Source organism: Haliotis asinina, chromosome 9 (assembly GCF_037392515.1).
Source record: "Haliotis asinina isolate JCU_RB_2024 chromosome 9, JCU_Hal_asi_v2, whole genome shotgun sequence".
Classification (NCBI taxonomy): Eukaryota; Metazoa; Mollusca; class Gastropoda; order Lepetellida; family Haliotidae; genus Haliotis; species Haliotis asinina.
This window is the reverse complement of record NC_090288.1, coordinates 18,809,561-18,831,263: the sequence shown is the minus strand read 5'-3', so window position 1 is coordinate 18,831,263 and position 21,703 is coordinate 18,809,561. Positions and strand designations below refer to the sequence as shown.

Here is a 21,703-nt window from a genome sequence, read left to right as displayed (position 1 = left end):
CAAGAAAATGAATGAAATCATATGGAATGTTGGTGGGGCAGTTGTATTAACGATCACATGTATCATCAGTATTGACACACAGGCAATGAACCCTTGTAGTCCTATAAGCAATCACTGCTAACACAGTTACAATGAATCTGTTCAGGAAGATAACATGAGTATTACTGCATACCCATTCCGTATCTTTTTGGCAGTATTCCTGGCCATGGCATGTCCAATTCTGAGTTTCACCTGTGCGAGGCGGAGACAGTTTAGGAAGTAGATATTGTCCATGGGACTGACCGGGGTGGACAGGTGGTCCTTCTGACCCACTGGGTAGTGGTGCTCAATCTTCTCCCCAAGCTGCTCCATCTGCAAGGCACAAGAAGACAAACATGTACAAATCTACAAAAACATGACTAGTCCATAACTGTTCCATGGCCATGTGAGACAATCCAGCAACGACACAAGATGTGAATCTGAGAGGGGAGTCTGCTTTCAATATGACCTTGACACAAGTGACCCTGAGGATGAAGAGTGAGCAGTTACCTGAGACAGAACAAGTCTCTGGACATCCAGATAGCTGTCGAGTGTTTTTTGTGTGATAGCATGTGAGTCCACATCCTTCCTGCAGGCTGCCTCCAAGTCTGTCTTCATCATCAGGCAATGGACAAGTAGACGCTCACCATGGTTTGACAAACGTGGCATTCCACTCAGCAGCTTGATGGCATCCTACAAGTAAAAGTGTGAAAGCACTCAGGAACCATCTGATCCAGATCCACTTGGTCACAGAGTGTTCACATTAAGGAAAGGCATTATGATACATGGATGATCTAGATAAGCACCAAAGGTTTGGTGAAGTATTGTTAAGTATGCCACCTACCTCCATCAGCAGCACAGTGTGTTCCAGACTATTTCCCTCAATGATGTTCAGTTGTGCCCCTTGGGCCAGGAACTCTGCCTGCATCTCCACATCCCCACAAGCCTCTGCCTCTGACAACCCCTCTGCACAGTACTGCCGACAGTCAGCAACATCAGTGAGCACTTTGTTCTCACTCCCTGTAGACACATATACATCTTACATGACAGCCTCTCTGGCAATGAAACATTATGTGTGACATCTATTTATAGAGAGAAAAATATCAAGTAATCAGTCTTCACCTAGAAAAATATCAAGTAATCAGTCTTCACCTAGAAAAATATCACGTAATCAGTCTTCACCAAAGGAAGCCTTCCTATTTTCCTTCTAATCATATTCAAGTTATATCAAATTTTCCAATTATACATAATACCAAACATTTTCACAGTTTTATAATTATTAGCAATTTACCCTGCAATAAAGCAAAAATGGAGGGAACGTTTTCACTAATCTGTTCCAAGTAAAAGAGACCAGAGTGAATATATTATTTGGGGCCAAACCATTTTGCATGGTGTCTATGTGACACTAATGGCCAAGATGTTTAAAGTCACACAAAACTTGACAATTTAAAGAGATGTATAACAACTGATAACCTTTAACATCTCCCATTCCTCGGACCTCCATGATGAGACTGGAGACAAGTGCAAGGCGACAGTGCAGCCACAGACGGGTGTCCAGGCGAGACCGACTCTGGAAGTTCTGATATTGGAACTGGGTGTTATCAGAATCAGTCAGTTTAATATTTTCCATTTGAGGAGGCCGTCGAGACCCACTGTGACGACCTTTCATGGATGATGGCCTGAGGGCAAATGGTGAACAACATCATTAATCATGATATACATACTGGCATATGAAAAACTAGTAAACATACATTATCATGAAATCTTCAAACATTATCCATACTACAAGCATGTCAGTCATGATCAGTCTTCTGTCTTCTGTCTTTGAACTTCATATGTCTTGTTTTCTAGTAAAGCATAACAGAGAATTTGAAACAAAACAACAAAACAGAATGTTGTTTCAAAGTAGTGTTGGAAATGCTAGATATATACTTTCCATGCATTATTTGACTATCAGTGATTCTACAAAATATTACTGCCACATCAAAATAACACTTCATCACCTGGACTTTAACATATCAAAACTAATAATAACTAAGAGGATATTACATTTCTATACACCCTTTGTGTTGGGTGATAGACTTGATATTCTAACACTTATCCACTGTCTCCTGCCCTAGGTATTTATCTTACCTCACACATAAATGTACATACAGGGTACATCAACCCATGTTCACCTCATGACCAATGAACAACATATAATGTAGTAGTAGTAGTAGTAGTAGTAGTAGTAGTAGTAACATGGCACAACTCCTTCCTGTATACAAACCTTTTCTTCCATTATCCATTATTAAAGCGAACAGTTTCAAAATGTACTGTAGGATTTCATAGACAAACTTACAGCAATTAATATACAGTATCTATGTGTACAGCAAATTATTCCCAAACACCCCATTACTTCATTTTTCATATCCCCAGATGGAACAGAGACACAGTATAGAGGTTTAAATCAATTCCATGTTGAGCTAAATATCACAACTACCCTTAAGATCGCCATTTTCAAATCAAATACATATTCTTTGAATTTTGCCTGTCACGTCTTCTAGATCCTGACATACTGCCCAAGAAATTCAATGAATATCCAAGAGATGTAGTTTCAGACGTTTGTATTCACACATGTATTGCTTAAAGGTCGAACTCATATACAGTCTTCCAAAATAATGCCCACAAACCTCAACCATGTGATGACAGCATTAAGCCAAACACCATGCAATGTCATGCAACAAAGACGCACACACACATTATGTAGAAATGCAGAAGAAAACAAAAATTTCAAGAATGAAAAGAAAACAGCAAGATAAAAGTAGTTAGTTTCAACATTTTTCCACATTTGTTTCTCCACAGTAAAATAATCAAGAAACATATATGCCAAACCTTAACCCTCATTAATAATCTGTTAGATTACGACCAAACAAAACAACTACTTGTTAGGCATATGCAGAACCAGTATGAGAGAGTTTAGCAGAAAACACAAATCTCCACAGCCAAAGCCAGCAGAGTGAGTATCCCTCCATTTAACAGCTAGAGAAATTATTCCTGTTAAACATGAATAACTACTGTCCAGCCAATCAAACACTTCCTTTCTGGAACACAAAAAGGTCTAATTCTTAAAGGGGCACTGATGCGGAGCGAATAATGTTTCTCGCCAACGGTCTAATTACGAAATCAAACCGCAAATTGGTCAGCGCCCGCTCCTTCGACCGTGACGGACAAAGGAACTGGGCTCCTGTCCATATTAGCAGAATTTCTTCACCTAAACAGTCGGGAGGCCGGATGCCCATCATATGCCATTTCTTTAAAAATATCCATGGTATTCCTTGTCTGATCGTAACCAAATATCCCAGCAGTGTAGTTCTTTTCGGATGCTTGGATGGTATAGTTACTGATCCAATTTGATCCTATTTCAGTGTTTTTAACCTGATATTTAATCATGTTACATGGAAAATATGATGTCTACAGGCATGTAGCCATTTGTTTCAGTACGGAAGATTGCAAGGCTTTATATTTAGGTAATTCTGAGTGTTGGTTCAGCTATGATAGCAAATATCTTACGAAACTTTTGGTAGCTATGGTAGCTACAATGGTTTATTATTTATGATAATAAAAACACACAGTTGATTTATTTGAATTCGTTAACAAAAAACGATGACTTTGCCTATGGTAGAGAAATCTGAAAATTTTCTTACGTAAAAAACCCTTATTTCACCTATTTACCCAAGTACACAGCAAATGCCCGTGTGCATTCCTTATGTAACGAAATTCGTTGGTATCCTCAAAACAGTTTCGGCCCATAAGTGTTTTCAGGCTGCATGCGACACAGAGATTACATCTTCCTTGCTGTAACTCGCGTTTGATGGTGTAAACCTACACGTGTTATTTGTCATCATTCTCTTGATGGTCAATTCATGAATTTATAACAGGTATAATTAGTAGTAACACAACTTCGGTTACTCAACAAAGGTTCCCATTTGGCATTTCTCCTGTCTGGAGTAAATACTCAACATTATAAATTAAGGTCTGTAATGGCAAATGTATTGTATGTTATGTAATATGTGCATGTAAGTGATGCAAGAGGGCTTATCAACTAAGTTACAAAAACAAACATCGATCAAAGGATTAACCGATAACTCACTGATTGATTAATTACTTTTATCTTCTAGCGGATTTGTCAAAATGCAGTGTGTGTGGATGACTACACCCTGTCGTAAAGTGTAAGTGCAAAAACAACATCCTCCCTTCAAAGAATTAACCACCCTTACGTTGATTGATTGATTGCTCATTATTGGTTAACTAAATTACTTAGAATAGTGGACATCATACAATTAGTTGCCAGGTGTGCTATCTTGGGAGACCAATCAGAGGTTTATCTGGTTTTCACCAACGAAAGACGTGAAACGATGTGTTACTTTCTCGCAAATGAGACAGTTGTAAGACACGCGACACAGAGCAGGATTACTTACCAGCTGCAGATGAATGGAATACGATTTCTTTTACGTGGATATTGATGGATACATTCCTGAACAAGGTAGTAGCCTGACATCGTTGCTATAAAATTAGTCTGTTTTACATTCATTTTTTTTCATTTTGTTTTAATTTATTTGTTGTAGCATTCAGCAGAATCTGTATGACAGAAAGAACACACTAGATCGCGTATGTGTGTGAAATAGGATCCACATTGGCATTCTATACAATGTATAAATGTTGCTGTTATGTTAGAAATTTATTATGAGTATAAGCAGATCGTGTGTTCTTTTATTAATTTTCAGAATCATACTAGTATGACCATAAACTAACTAGGGTTATGAGACAAAATATAGAGACGTTTTCCGCCCTAATAGTTTTTTACCATTTCTGCCACGGGCAGATGATTAACCTCCAAAGTGTTTCATTTGTTTTCATAATACATTTGGAATGAAGTAAAAATGACTTCACCTCAGTTGATCTGTCTATAATTAAACTATCAATTGCGCTTACGGACTGCGCAGCAGAGGTCACGAACCAGTCACGAATTCTGGGATATCATCCGGGTACTCACGGGAAAAAAACAATAACAAAAGTTTACACCAGTCCACGGAAATTGCTCCGCATCAGTGCCCCTTTAAGCAAATGAATGGATGCATATGAAACCTGTTTCTGCTGACTAATGTCATAGATAAAACAATTGTTCATCATGGAGCTTTTGTCCGTGGCTAAAGTCAAGATTTTCATGAAAGTCTAAGCCTGCTATATTTGGGCAGTCGTTGTATTTTTTCCGTTCCATGATATGTCAAATAAAATGATAATGGTTTATGACAATTCATCTTTCATAAGATCTATGAGTATTACCCAGGAAAGAGAAGTATAATTGATGTGACCATGATGAGAGACAAGTGGCACAGTAAGATACGTTTCAGTGACAAACTAGTAATATGAGAGAACTGATCCAGTGAGAAACAAACTAGTAATATGAGAGAACTGATACAATGAGAGACAAACTAGTAATGTGAGAGACCTGATACAACAACAGACAAACAGTGATGTGAGAGAACTGATACAGTGGGAGGCAAACAGTGATGTGAGAGAACTGATACAGTGGGAGGCAAACTAGTGATGGGACAGAATTATGAGAGGAATGATACAGTCAGAGGCAAATACTGATGTGTAAGAATTTACACCGTTAGACACAAACCGTGATGTGAGAAATGATACAGTGGGAGACAAACAGTGACGAGAGAAACCTCATACAGTAAGAAACAAATCATTAATGTAACAGTCATGTGAGAGAACTGATACAGTGAGAGACAAACAGTGATGTGAAAGAACTGATACAGTGAGAGACAAACAGTGATGTGAGAGAACTGATACAGTGAGAGACAAACAGTGATGTGAGAGAACTGATACAGTGAGAAACAAACCAGTGATGGAACAGTGATGTGAGAGAACTGATACAGCGAGAAACAATCCTGTCCTGGAACAGTGATGTGAGAGAACTGATACAGTGGGAAACAAACCAGTGATGGAACAGTGATGTGAGAGAACTGATATAGTAAGAAACAAACCAGTGATAGAACAGTGATGTGAGAAAACTGATACAGTGAGACAAACCAGTGATGGAACAGTGATGTTGCAAGAAACAATTACCTGCGTTGCCACTCTCTGGAATTTTCAGTATATCATTGTTTGATTATCAACATGTTAACACTTTAACACGCTAAATTTTATTTTCAATATTTCCTATCAGAGTATGATCTACATACATGCATGTATACAGATCATGGTATTGTTTAAAAGTTAAAACAGTTCAAGGATCATCTAAAATTCTGAATAGAATTCTGGTCTTGAAAATGATGTTTTAGGTTTATTATAAATCACAAGTTCAATCCACAAAACATATTAGTTGCACCCCACAGCACTGCCTGGTGAGGCTGTCTGACATGTGTATTACGAAGCAGTAGACGTTTACATGCACAAACAATGTTATGCAACAGAAGGTAAATCACTTCCAAACAACACAACTCCCTGTTTGTATAATGCAAGTTATGCATGGAATGTGCTAAACAAAATATTTTACAACCTTGAGCAACCTGTTGGGATGTAAGATGTTAGATAAATTTGGTACTGAAGGAAGTATGATTCTATCACACTAAGTGATGTCACTGAGTCTAATATATCAGCCATTTATCTGACAATAGTTTTACCTTGGTGGTGGAGGTGTTTCCTTCTTGGGTTTAAAGAGGTCAGAGTTCTGAAGCATCTTCAAAGCAGAAAGCACAATCCGGGCTGCAAGAGGTGCATGGTGCTTCTGGCGAGCAATGGCTGCCTGCTCAAGTTTACACAGAACCACAAGCTCTAACTCAGCAGCAGACAATGTTGATGTGCCTGTCGACAAACACAGATTATACAAGATGAAATACTTACAGTGTTAAAGACATGAACCATATCAATGTTACAGGAACTGCCTGTTCTTCAGTAACTATATGATAATGTTGTCAGCGTTAAATACAGCACCATCGTAAGCTACACAAGGTAAATCATTCTGTGATCACTGTACCTGCTTTGTCATTTTCAGCATTCTCAACAATGACCTCAGATATAGTAGACACCATCTTCTCTGCCACTGACAGCAGCGTCCCCTTCACAGAGTCCACTGTCATCAACTTCTTGCTCTCCGTGAAGCGGCGACTACACCAACCCACAGTTTCATCACTGTCCTCATCAGCTACAGCAAGAAGAATGTTGTCATCCCAGCAGTATATGGATGAAAGACAAACTGTGTCTTGTCATAGTGTATGAAATATCAAGTGTACCCTGATTGCTTCAATGTAAAATAAATAAAGCATACATTTGCCACAAGACTTCATGTATTATAACTATAAAATCTCAGACAAACTTTGCTATTTACACTACACATTGAGTAGGAGAAAACTTTATAACATGTATGAGATGCAGGATTTTATTGGGGATAGGTATAAAAACACTTCTGTACCGTGAGGTGTTGTAATTTGAAAATCCTCAAACACTGACAGGCTGTTTTAGGTTATTCCTTGCCCCATTTGTCTACAAAGTATCTATTACTTTTAAACATAATATAACACTACTGAAATGAGTAGTTTAAGGTTAAATTAGTAATTAGATATTTTTTTAATAAATGTACATCAATTTTCTTGAGCTTAGTCCTAATTCAAGAAGTATAAATACAGCAGAACGTCTGTCAATGTTTATTGTAAGTTGAGGTTTGTTTTTTTTCCAGAAAAGATGTAATTTTGTTTCCATCACATGTTCTAGGTCATGAATGCCATGAAATTTAGAGTTTCACAAGTTAGTTCAATTACACAATAACCCTAGTGACACGATCGGACATGAAGGGCCATGACATGTGGTCACCAAGACATGAACCAAGAGGAAGGAGACAAACAACAGTCATTTGTTGGACTGTAGTATGATGTTAGAACCCTAAGTGATGCAACACATGTACTTCTGAAAGAAAATGTTTCAAGGACTGTTGATACCTGTGCCAAAAGTAGAAAACTTTTTGACAGCATTGGCGCCAACATTGTGATTTGAGTACATGTGGGATAACCCCACAAGAAAGATGTCTGACACTATAGGTGTGTCGATACAGAAAATACTATACACATTGTCATATCTTGGCACAATACCATTAGATTCGATGCAATTCATGATATGCTATCATATGCTATTGTTTCATTTAAAAACTTACATTTTCATATCAAGTAGCTCCGTAAATTTTGACATAACCTTCAATTTCTAGTGAAAATTTGCCATTTTAAGGTCAACATTAAGTATGACAATACGAAAAAAGATATTGATATATTGATTATCAATACAACAATATATCATCTCTGCTCTAGCTGACATTGTCTTGTCAAATGTTCTCACAGAGAATAATATTCAGTTATATGGTAAGTTCCCACAAACTATTTCACTGATTGCTGATTGTGATGCCAATATTTATGAGCAGTGTTCCCGTTCCTCCATAAATTACTGGTTTTTAACCGATAAAAATTGTGATGATCTGGTATTTTCAAAGCTGTCTATAGCTGATGCCAGTAAATTTTTCATTGCATAAAGTTGCCTTCTACTGGTAAATTTAATAAAATTGTAGTTAAAAACGTCTTGGCACATCTTAATATAGACTTTAGCACCTTAGACTTTAGCGCATATGCAGATCAAGGCAAGACATGTGATTGGCTGATACAGACATTTGCACACTGGCACAACCTGTTATCTATTTATAGCCATAGCAAGTGGTAATCATTGCGTGCGTAGTGAAAAAAAATGGCTTCCAGTTGTAAAAAAGAACAGTGTACACTGAAAGGGTTCTTTTCAGGAACAATAAGATGCAAAATAGAAGGCAAACATCTAATCTAGTGGTTAAGGGTACAGAAAAATATGACGATGTTTTCCAACTGTGACATGTCATAACAGCCATATGCATCCGAAATGGGATCTTTCGACTCTAGAAAAACGTTAGCAAAACTCACTCAAACCCATCCATTTGTTGAGCAAATGACGTTAGTACCAAATCAGGTTTGCATGTGCAGTCGATCACATGATCTTCGCATCGAAGTTTTCTTAATTTGCACGTGTTTGCATTGGCAGGTCTAACAGTACTTTAAATGCCACGACTGTCAAATGTGCAACGTAAACGTGCCGCTGGCACGTTGAAGCGTGAAGATCAGTTATTGACGTCACAAGAGCAATGGGATGCAGTTGTGTACTGTGTATGACTTGCAAGGTCATCTACAACAAACTGGCACCACTTCTGATTGCCTAAGGTTGGGTCATCCGTGTGTGACGTCACGAGCAGAAGACTGTGAACTTGTCCTACGTCACCTACGTGACAGATTTCAGCCTGCTACATGAACCAGGGCTGAGATGTTTAGCGGCTGACTGTCCTCACAGGCCATTCAAAATCGGTTGCAGGCTGCCAGTCTCCATTCTCAATGTCCATATTGTGACTTAACATTCTGTATATTCATGTTTTGGAACGGCGGTGTAGCATAATGGAACTATGGTGGCACTGTCAGTGTGTTGAGTACATCACACAAATCTCAGCAATGAAATAATAAGAATTTAACCATCTTGTGTTCTTTTATAGTGCCCTGAAGAAAGAATGTGAGATTTCTTTTTTGACTCAGGATACATATAGTCACCCGTTTTCTGATATCAATAGCTTTCCATTTGCTAACATGACACAGTAGTGGAAAATACCTTTGTTTTATAAGCTTCGTATGAAGAACATGTGAGGTGATTCAATTCACTTCATAGGGGGTATTGTTTGAAAGTTCTGAATATCAACCCACTGTACCCTTGCTGAGAGAATTTTCACAGTTGTAAGAAGCGATTTTATTGGATAAAACTTGGTTTCTAATGACACGTTTTCGGCACAGTCTGCTATAGGAATTGTGATTGGCCCAAGTTAGGCATGTGACCCGAGGCAACCACTCATTTTACAGTATTGGATATTGTCCTCATAAACGAAAACTTTTAGATTCAGACAAAAGGAAATAATAATTGGAAATTATGGAACATACTGTGCTATGTTATGGGCTGTGACAAATATAGTAGTATAGACAACAGGGGGTTTGCATGTGCTTCATGCAAGTTTTTTGCATTAAACATCATGTCTGACCATAAATATTGAGGTGGCAAAAGCCCAGATGTCACTTGTCAGTGACTTGACTTATTACATTACATGATCACACAAAGGATGGACATAGTAATTTATATGTACGTTTGACAACTTTTCTGAATGCTGTTTTTAATTTTATTCATCAATTTATTCAATTTATTTAATGACATTCTGAACACATTTATTGAATGTAGTTAGACCATTTGAAATAATTTTCTGATTGTCTCAGCATGGCATTGAATCAATAATTGCATTTAATGTGGTTCTAATGAACATATTCTAAAACATCAAGCAACTCACAGCATACCTTGCAACACATTTGTATGCAGCATTTTGTTACGAATACTGATTACTTTCTCTCTGGATAAAAACTAGTTGAGACGGAATTTTCAGACCCTGTCGGCATAAGCCACCGACAATTTTCAAAACTACCGGAAACACTGTTTATGAGTATGAACAGTTGTGAGTGACAAAACAATGTCACCAAGGATATGTTTGATCATGGGGGCAGCTATGTATTGCATAAACTGAATTGAATATTTTAGCACAGGATAAAGCAGTGTTGGTGCCATCATCTTCAGGGAGGCAGCATAGGATAATGAACATATACCAGTTACATTGACCTAAATCTCCAAATATTGACAGTAAACAGTGAATGAAGGAACCACTTGAACCACCTCACTACCCTGTACAGTTTTGAACAACATACCATCTCTGGGGGACTCTGCATGTGGGGACCTCATGGAGTATTGAGATAGCTTGGGGCCTCTACTGCCCAGTCCACCACGGGAGATAGTGCTGATTGTACGTGGCTTCATGTAGACCTGACCTTCCAGTAGGCTGCAAGTATATACATTAAACATCACCTCATACAAAAACTAATTCTCGTACAAAAGGGACAATCAACTACAAATCTCAGTCATACCTAGACAGCTCCATATTTCAGGTAGAACTAAAAAAAAAACATATCACTTGGTCATATGTCCTGGAGTCTCACAAACAAATTATGTTGACTTTGCAATTTCTGTTCAGTTACACTGAATCCTTTTAAGCAGTAAAAGCAGTGATTCCAGACTACATGATTAGGACATTAAATGTTGTTGCGTACTATTCCACTGATTCCCACTGAATGACATAAACATATCTGATTCTGGCAACATCAGTCAATATTTATGATCGAATACCCTGAAACATCATCTTTATCTGTTCTAAATAGATTTTAACCCATCAGACAACAAGGCGCTGGATAACATTTTAGGGTCTGTGGCACAGAGCCAACCTACATCACATCCTCTGCAGCAGGCAGGACAGGGATAGCACTGGCAATTGTTACAAAGAGGTGAGCCTGAACGATGGAGAGATGGCAAGTCATGTGAGGGCCATATAATGTGCCCAGGCTGGATGACAGACGCTTGTCCAGGACAGTCTCAATCACCTGAAAATGTAACATGATAATTATTAAATGAACCATAGACTTTCCATACTTCACAATGATGCTGTCACACAGTAATGGATTCAAACAGAGCTTTCTTACCCGAAGATTGCCTGGATCTGTGATAGGCTTGGCAGTGTTGAACTTGATGGAGCTCATCCTGGACTCCACTTGTCTGAAGTTGCTGTCTCCTGTGTGGGGAAGACGTTCACCATGCAGCAGTCGCTGCAGGGTGATGAAGGCCTCAGTGTACAGACTCAGATCAGTCAAGATCCGCACCTTTAGGATCCGGCCATCAACAGATCGCTGCAGATCGCGACACACAAACGTCGTGAAATATTGGTACAATGTCAGCAGTGGAAGAACCTGACAAAACAGAAAAATGTTTTTGATAGAAAAAATTTGTTTTGTTATACAGACCATGTAAACCAAATCTGAAGTATACATACAAGACAAATGTACAGCTGACAAAAGCTTAGAGTACATGGATATTATTGCCAAAAAGAAGCCATGGTTTGGCAGAGAGAAAGACTTCACTTACAAAGAGGTTGTGCTTCCCTCTGGAGAGTTCTTCAGTAACCCATCTCAATGCAGAAACAAGTTGTCTTCCATCACAGCGGAACCTGTCTGACAGGAGGTCAAGGCCAGGGACAAGGTTAGTGACCTCACAACCTTCGCCCACCTCATACATGGCGTAGTCACGGTCAGCAGTCGGGTGAGGCAGAGATGACCGGAACAATCCCTAAGGTAGACAAATCTGTTAGAGCAAAGAACATCTTGGAAACACATTCTAACCAACTATCAAGAAACAATGTTGCCTCACTGACCACTGATCATCCCAAGAGGGTTCATGTGAAATCCAGCCTTACCTTGAAAAAGAAGCCAGAAAGAAAGCAACATTCCATTCGCAGTCCAAGGTCAGAGGTTAACACATACCTGTAAAAAAAAAATTTCAAGAGTAAATAGCTGTTGCATCATGTCAGCTCAAATGCATCAAAGTATGTATTTAAACTATCAGACAAAGAGGGTATGTGCTTTTAGAATATCGTAAATGTTAAACCCATCAAATGACCAGCCATAATGAATATCAGTTGAAAATTTGACCCATGAAGATCCATGTTAGAAATGGTCTTCAGAAACCCATGCTTGTGGTATGAAGGATTGGGTGGTCAGGCTTAGATGACACGTCACTGTATCCCAATTGCATAGGACAATGTTCATGATGCTGATCACTTGATTGTCTGGTCCAGACTCGATTATTTACAGACAGCTGCCATACAGTTGGAATACTGCTGAGAGTGGCATTCAACTTCAAAACCAACCAACCAGTTGAAAATATAAATAGTTTTCTGAAGCTTCTCATTTCATGGCTGTCAAATATACACAGTTATTCCATGTTCCATAAGCCAGTCAAACCTACTGTGCCATGTTAGATGCCAGTACCCCTCCCTGAATACAGCCCCACAGTCCACATCTCTTGAGCAGCTCCTGGCTGATGTCATCTTCTCCCTTCAGCATCTCCCGCCAGGAGTGGAGAGCATCTGTGGTGTTGAGCACAATGTCGAGCGAGTCTGACCAGCACCGGTATGCTCCTCTGATGTTGCCAGTGTGATACAGCACGTTGCCTAGTTCCCTCATGGCTTGGGAAGCAAGACCTTTCTGGTTTTTGGCCATCAGCATGTCTAGAAAACAGGAAGTTGGTCATGCAAAGCTGAAAACTGCCTTGTAATGCAACAATATTTGAGAGATGAGGATTTATGTTTTTCTCACATTTGCTAATTCAAACACTATAAACTTATACATTATCTTTAGCTATGTATGATTTCTAAGTCACAATTTTGGTCAACTGAGTTTTTATACAGTCAGTACTTTATACTAACAGTAGCAACCCACTGCGACTTCTGTCTTTATGTGCTGATGTTTAGGTGCCTGACTTTGAGGGTGAGGGTTTGAATCCTGGATGGGACTCAACCAAACAAGTACTAGAATTTGTACTTTACTAAGAAAATGAAATCTCAAATATGACATATGTTGCATTTGACCACTTTCTAAATGGCATCGTGCAATCATAATAATAACAGCACTTTGAGCAGGTTTGAAAGTGGACTATTATTTTATGATATGTTTTAGTAAACGTAAATAAAGGTGGACCAGCATAGCCTTGGCATTCACATTATTCTAAAAACTATATGACAGATATGTGTTGATGTACGTGTATTATATACTCTTATATTTCCTACTTTGTGGATCTGATAGTTTCAGGATTTGTAATCAATGCCACCTTGAAATATATATATGTTACTGATGAATTCCACAGTCTATGACGTCTGTGTGTATATGTGCAGTTCTGCTACATATACATTAAATGTTGTAACACATTTCTTATAGTTATCTGTTTCTTGAATCAGAGAACCTGAAGTAACTTAACACTCATGCTTGTTCACTTTGGGAAATGAAAATCTTGTATCACAAATCATATATTTGTTGTTTTCTACTACTGTAGTCATGACTTGTCTATGTGAAGTGCATGACAGCACTGATCCTACATATGCAACAGCTTCTTGGAACATTACCTATAGTTTTCTCATAGGATGAGATGACAGTTCCGAGCTGTGAGCGTGGTACAGGTGATGTCTGGATGTCACTGACAGACAAGAACTGCTCCTGGCTCAAGTCTTGCGGCATAGTGGGTTGTGGGTGAGCTGTGTTGGGTACAAACTCAACCTTTGATGGAGACTTGCTCAGAGGTGCTTCCGATGCTGCAGGGTATAATTACACAGTCTTAAAACAACTAATATTGTGACAGTCACCCTGTAACCCGGAACACAGACCATGACAGACAGAAAGGGATAAATTACAACATCAAGATCAAATGTGTATAATATGACTGTAATTTTATAAAAATCAAATCAATCTTGAGGCAGGATTGTTGATTTATCAACTGCAACATATTAGGGCTGCATTATAATTCCTGTTACTAGGAATCATGTCCTTTTAGAATGGGGCAAGTGAGGAGGCCTCTTAAACAGGCATAATGGGGCTATCTCATACATCTATCATCAACAAAATGGTCAAGGTGCTATAGTCAATTCAAGTATAGGGTGAATAGCTAAGTACACATTGCTTTATGCCCAAGAGCAATAAGTAAGTGTTGATGATGAAATGGCACTTGCCACAAGTCAGGGTGGAAGATATGTCCTTTCATAGAAGGAAGGTGCTCACCATTCATCTGTCCTCCCAGGTACAGCACCAGTAGCTTGCGGCTGTGATGTAGCGCCCTGGCGATGTAGTGTGCAGCATCCAGGGTGTTGCGGAGAGTCTTCAAACTACTGTCAGGATCGACAGGAACAGACACTATACGCTGTGAGTCATCAGCTGTAGGCAATAAAACATTATTGCCATGACATAAACCGTTTGATTTTAAGCAATGAACATTGAACAGCATTAAAAGCATACTGAAAAACAGTCTACTGAAAACTTGTTCACACTCCTGTAGTTTACAATGTGTTTTGGGGAATAGGAGAGAGAAGTAAATCAACATGACTCAGGATAAGGACAAACAGAAAACTTATTGCACTATATATGAGCAGATCAAATAATCATACTAAACAAAATATATCTGACATATTTGTCTTTTCTGCCATAAAACTTCAAGTCTGCTAAAAATGTAATTTTCTGATTAAACTTGATGTTTTATACTTATCCTAACACATGCTTATTATACTTGTCTCCTTCTATCTGAACATAGTGGAACACTTGAGTCTCTTGAAGTTCCCTTCTTCAAAATGGACGTAAAATCTCCCAACAAGTAATCTCCCTTAAGCCTGTGCATTTGGTGTGCAAACCAGTCATCTGACATGCCATCTGTTCAATATCTCCTAATACTTGCATGGCACCCGAATTTGCAGGGAAATCCAGAATGTCATGAGAGGGGAGGATGGGAGGGTTGATCTCATGAGTCATGATAAAAAAGGGTGAGATTTTCTCATCACTTTTAAGAAGCTTTAGTTGTTGTGCTAGTGGACCAAATAGGTGAATGCCAGCGACATCTTCAGTGTTGGCTTTTCAAAAAGTATTGCATTGGATTGATTTCCAAAAGCAGCCCTCCATTATAATTGTTACCAAGCAGTTCCCACGTAATAACATAATGGTTCTCATCCACACCGAATTAGTATTCCTTGAAACTTATGAGGGTGTTTCAGATGATATCAGGATAAATAGGCACTTGGATTTTTGTTTAATTGTTTTAGTCTGTTGCACGTAGATTTACAATTCTCTGATGGGACACAAGGATAAATCTTGCATGTCATTCGAACTGACTACTATATATAGTGAAATTGTCTGTCAGGTTGTCCTGCCAACTGATTTTTAACAATAAAATCCCATCTGAGTCATAGGTGCACGCTGTCTCAATGCGTTGTTTTCTCAAAGCATGTTTGCGCATAATCCAGCACAATCCATGTGGCTGTTACTATGCAAACAGAAATAGTGTTTTCTGTGTTAGCATGTCAAAGGATGTCCAGTCTAGAGGCTCCTAAGTGCTTCTTGTAAAATGTTGTAGTACTATGTTTAGATCACGTGCAGGAGCCTTGAATTTCTTTTGCTGGCCTTCTAACTTAAAAGAATGCAGTAATGAAAGCAGTTCTGGTACTTGAGTCAACCTTATGCCAGTCTTCATAGTGATGACTGTACTGAGCACCGCTAGGTACGCTGATAACGTTGAGCCTTTCAGGTATCTTGTGTGTCTCAAATGACACAAGTAGTCAGCCACTTGAGGATGAGATGTTTTACTTGCAGTAAATCCTTTCCACGTTGCACATGTCTCAAAACTCTTCCACTTATCATCGTAAAGTGTCTGAGTTGATGTGCGTAGGGCAAAAGTGACAGCGTTTGCTGTTCTGGCGGAATATCATCATTTCTTCGAACAAGTGTTGATATGTTCCATACACATAGTTTGAATATTGATGGGTTTCCATGCACTTGCTTGGTGTGTGAATGAATTAGCAGATTTGGCCATTCTGGTAGTTTTAAGGCAGGATTTCCGATGTCTTGAAGGAGGTCAGAAACCACACCCACACTGGCCAGTAGGGCACAACCAAAATCAATTACAGGAACCTTGATTTTCTGTAATACTTGAGGTATTAGTACTGGAGGTGGTACATGTTTAGTCCTTCCCAGGATAAGCTGAGAGCATCTTTTGCCCTGGGTTGTGGATCCAGTACTAGCAACACAAATATCTGTATCTGTTTGTTGAACTTGGTCTCAAACAGGTCTATTATCTGCATTATGAGCCAGGATGCCTCTGGATGTAGCATCCATTCTGTTGGAGATGGGCTGCAGTTGTCGAGATAGAGCTATGACACTCTCTGCCCCTGGAATGTGTCATGCTTTCACAAGCATGTTCAGCTTGTGGATGATGCTGTACAGGTGAAAAGTGAGTTGTAATAGACTTGGTGACCTTGTTGACCCTTGTTTGTTTATATAGACCACAACCGTGGAGGTGTCAGTGTGAACTCTGAGTTTGGCGTTCCTGAGATGACTTGCCCAATGTTTTATTGCATTGATCACTGCTTTCATCTCTCAGAGATTGATATGTAGAGCCTGCTCTTGTCTTGACCACTTCCCCAACACTACTTCATTACCAAGATGATGGCCTCATCCTTGAAGAGATGCATTTATGAATAGATGACTATGCAGTCTCAGTTAGGCAAGTTCCCCTGCAGACATTGTCTCTGTGTCTCCCTCAGAGGAGATATGTCTTGAGATAATCCAGTAGAACAAACGGGTTGGTGTTGTTGTTACATGATGTAAATATACAGATCAAAAACCAAATACAGATAACTAAAAAATATTTAGTTGATCATAAGAACAAAACTACTATTAATAGATAAGTCTCATATTGGGACTCCAGTGCCCTCACATCTGTCCTCTAAGGTGAATAGGGAGTGATGAGCATGGCATGTCATGTGACTGGTTTGTGCGCCAAATGCATGGGCTCAAGGGAGGTTACTCATTGGGTGAGTACTGATTTTACGTCCACTTTAAATAAGGGAACTTCACTGTGTTCGGATAGAAGAAGGAGACAAGCAAAATAAGCATGAGTCAGGATAAGGACAAAATCTGAAATATATCTGAATATAAGATCAGACTGAGCTTCAAAGCCCTTATGGTTCTGGAGAGGGTAATGAAGGAACATTATTTACAAGAGACATTAAATTTGGTTAAGGTTTCTAGAAAACATGTTTTACTCACAAGAATGTACATTGTGCCCCAAGGGATCAATTTGACTGCCAGGTTCTAACTGTTGATAATTGGATCTGTCCATATCAATCCTCAGTTGAGCTTTGAGGTAGTCCTTGGCCTGGATCACACCTCCTAGCTGGGCCTTCAGCTTTATGTAGTGAGGCTGAGGAGGGGCAGCTCCACCCAGTTTGGAGATACGCTGGTCCAGCTTCCTCTGGGCATGGACCAGGAGAGGTATCACTTGCTCTGCATACCGGTCACTAGGAGGGCATGAGTGAAAGCAGCTTGATAGGCATGTACGAGCACTGTGTTTCACAGGAATATCAATGATGTTTATGCTTTTCATAAGTATTTACCATTCCCTTATAAAACACGTCTGATGCCTGACAGTAGACCACCACAATCAGGTATGTACTGATTTAGCTGCACTAGACTTTGTACTATTGTTGGTTAGGAACATAATCAAGCAGGTATTATCCACAATGTCTCATTCTAAAATGACCACAGGACAAAAGTTTATATTAATTCTGTTTTTAGCAAAGTGTGTAATAATCCTGCTTCATCTTTTATTTTAAATATTTTGTATAGCATCAATTGCAACAACCATAAGTGTCTCTCAAACTCACTTGGAGATGGCACTAAATCTGAGAGCAATGTCTGTCAGCTTTTCCCACTTCTGCTCATAGTACAGCATCTCAAGCACTCGCAGTACTAGGCGACGTATGAAGCGGACGTCCACCACGCTCATGTCATCCATGGGAGACTCAAACTTCAGACTTGCTCCACCCTTCTCATTTTTCACATCTCCATACCAGGACTCAAAGTAAGTGCCAGATTTACGACCTTTGGACTTGGCCTGTATTTTTGTAAAACAGTAATGATGTATTTTTACGTGAGTCTGAGTGTTAGCAAAACTCAAACAGTGTCAGAGTGGTGGATGTGCTACAAGAAAACCCAGATTGTTATCAACTTTTGTGAAATTCTTACGAACAAAATTAAATGCACAAAAGCATGTTGTAGCATCTGTGCAGCTGAAGTCTGTATTTACACACAATACTCATTTGAACACCACCTAACCCCACATCACTCTCTTTATGTACAGTTTATCTGTGTGGAGATTTCAGAAACCTTGGAGGCATTAGTGTTTGACAATGCATTTTAGTAATTTTATCTACCTACAGCATGCTAGTGGAACACTTAGACGACGACATTAGAGACATTAATTTGTGCATTCATGACTTTAGATGTCCTGCAAGAATAGTTCTGAAGAATACACTTATTGTACATCTGATTCACTCTGCAGTTTTCACTATTTCAGCACTATCACATTAGTATCTCTATAGAGCTATAGTCCATACCACATGCATGCTCAAAGAGCTCCTTTGTTTTTCCTTTGATCACTGGATGTCAATCTCAGTGGAAAAACATATTACCAGATATGTGCATCCACCTCTTGCAGCCACTAGGCACACCAAGTTAATGTGACTTTCTCATGCTAACGAGGTACCCATTCAGGTTCAGTATAACAGTATATGGTTAAAATATACTGCAGGTGAGGACTGATGTTTACAATGACCCTGTAATGATTTCCCTTCCTACCTTGAATGCCTGGTGGTCAAGGTCCACTTGCAGATGCACCATCATGTCCAGTAGACAATCTGCAGCCATGTGGAGTGGTGACCACACCAGAGAGCGAAGAACATCAATGGTGAGGAGGCCTGCATCCTGTCCTCCTTGGTTGGCAGTGAAGGCACGCAGTAAGGCAGTATGGGCACAGTTCCACAGAGCACGTGCTGCGTTCTGTAACAGTGTCCAGTGCTGCCCTCTGTGGGCTAGAGTCTGAAACAGGAACAAGCATCATGCTCATAATGTTTTTGTCAGTTGTAAATCAAGTAAACTATTTTGAACCTAAAACTCTATTCTTAAAGCATCTGATGCACTTAACAATTCGTAAGCCTATGATCAAGTATACAGTTACTGCAACACTATGAATGCTTTATTAATGGCCGTGACAGTTACTTACCACTGCATGTTTGAAGTATTTGAATGTTCTACTGAGGGCTTCTACTGTTGCTCTTGTGGACAGGGGTGATGAGTCAGGATCAATGTGGTGTTTGTGTTCATATCTGGATGACACCTGCTCTGATCGGTATGTCCTGGGCGTGTCCTCTGCCTCTGGTGGAATGGTGTATAGGGGAGGTGGTGGGGCACCTGGGAAAACCAACATGAGGAACTAATGGTTTTGTTTCTGTCATACTTTGATAACTACTTAATAATCTCAAATACCCCTCCATATGATAATGTAATTTTCTGCATAAAATTTACATTTTATATGTATCCTGACTCATGCTTGTTATGCTTATCTCCTCCCTCTTTGCAAAGATGGTGGAACACTTGAAATCCCTTGAAGTTCCCTTGTAAATGAAGCAGATGTACAATACACTCACCCACCAGAAGCCTCCTTTTCCCACCAATATGGTCACATGACCAGCCATGCTTGTGCACTCTTCCCAAAATCTCATAAGCATGACATGAGAATTATTGTGAATTCAGCATGCTTGAGAGGGGCAATTGGGAGGGCTTGACACCATGAGTCAGGATAAGTGTAAAATATCAAATTTATTCAGAAAATTACATATTTTTCCTTATCCTGACTCATGTTTATTATTATGCTTACAGAATCCGATGCAGTGGTGGATCAGGTCACGTTTGATTCTGTTGACTGCAATATTAGTACGTCCAGTACTCACCCACTTAGAGAACTATAACGGCACTAGTTCACTCCTGTTCTTCCAATATTCATCTGTGAGATGGGGGGATCACATCCCGTCAAACTTGTCTTCTTGTGAAGCATTCCTTGACTGGAATGTAATGATATATAGATCAGCTAGCGTCCTAGTAATGTTTTATGCAAGTATTTGTCATTATTTCAAGACCAGTCGTGGCCTTTCTTCATATACAAGTATCTTCATTACAAGTACATCAACAGAGAGCATCTGTTGCCCATACTATCCGGCATTGGAGATACGAATGTTGGTCTCTGCTTGTTGAACCTTGTAGCAAATAGGCCTATTTGCAGAGATCAAAACATCTGACTGATATGTCGAAATGCCTGTCAATGTAGCATCCATTCCATTGGAGATGGTTGTAGTGGGCATGGCAGCGCATTGGCCATGACGTTGCATGCAGCTGGGATGTGACATACTTTCATGTGGAAGTTCAAGTCTTCGCAATGCGGAAGAATTGAAAGGTCAGCTGTAGCAGTGTGTGAGATTGTGTTGGCATCTTGTAGGTCAGTGCTTGCTAGATAATCTGCTGGATGGATGACATGCTGCACCTGTGGTATATGAATCTGTTGATGTTCTGGTTTCAGTAGATAATCTTTGTTGAACTCCTTCATGATGTTGATAAGTCAAAACCTTTCCTTGGAGTTTTTTGGGTACAAGAAAAATTGGGGAGCAGAATCCTCGTGTCAGTGAATTCAGATGTGGTTTTTTGACTTCGCTTTTCTGTAGTAGAGATGATTTGGCATCGGCTAGCCGTGGGATACACAAAGAGTGCTGGGTCTCTTGTGACCAGTAGTACTGCCTATAGTGGGATCTCGTAGCTGTCTCATAGGATGCTCATGACGTACTTGTCATTGAGAAAACTCCAGTCATTCTGAACCTGATCTTCAGAGCTTTTCTGCTTTAGCACCTCTGACAGGATGTCCTGTTCCATGGGAATGCTTGCTTCCTCCAGATGACCAATGAAAAGAGTTCTTGCTGTCACAAGCTTTGTATGCTTGAGGACAGTAGTCAAAGTGTCAATCGGGTTTATCATCATTACTTCCCTGTAGTCATAGGTGATGGATTAAGCAACGTCCTCGTTTCAGC

The 21,703-nt window shown here is 39.5% G+C and overlaps 1 protein-coding gene across 1 annotated transcript in view; it reads right to left on the bottom strand.

Moving 5' to 3' along the window:
- LOC137295782 (cilia- and flagella-associated protein 54-like) overlaps positions 1–21,703 on the bottom strand; it is a 79,689-nt gene that overhangs the window by 13,693 nt on the left and 44,293 nt on the right. The window contains exons 38-56 of the mRNA XM_067827323.1: positions 19,852–20,039; positions 19,428–19,667; positions 18,455–18,684; positions 17,838–18,088; positions 14,808–14,960; positions 14,159–14,344; positions 13,006–13,267; positions 12,455–12,521; positions 12,127–12,327; positions 11,688–11,951; positions 11,437–11,588; positions 10,863–10,993; positions 7,049–7,216; positions 6,696–6,876; positions 6,139–6,153; positions 1,492–1,697; positions 863–1,038; positions 529–711; positions 173–351 (exon numbers count right to left, since the gene is read on the bottom strand). Of these exons, the coding sequence (XP_067683424.1) occupies positions 173–351; positions 529–711; positions 863–1,038; positions 1,492–1,697; positions 6,139–6,153; positions 6,696–6,876; positions 7,049–7,216; positions 10,863–10,993; positions 11,437–11,588; positions 11,688–11,951; positions 12,127–12,327; positions 12,455–12,521; positions 13,006–13,267; positions 14,159–14,344; positions 14,808–14,960; positions 17,838–18,088; positions 18,455–18,684; positions 19,428–19,667; positions 19,852–20,039 (3,433 nt within the window). The remainder of the gene's footprint in view (positions 1–172; positions 352–528; positions 712–862; positions 1,039–1,491; positions 1,698–6,138; positions 6,154–6,695; positions 6,877–7,048; positions 7,217–10,862; positions 10,994–11,436; positions 11,589–11,687; positions 11,952–12,126; positions 12,328–12,454; positions 12,522–13,005; positions 13,268–14,158; positions 14,345–14,807; positions 14,961–17,837; positions 18,089–18,454; positions 18,685–19,427; positions 19,668–19,851; positions 20,040–21,703) is intronic.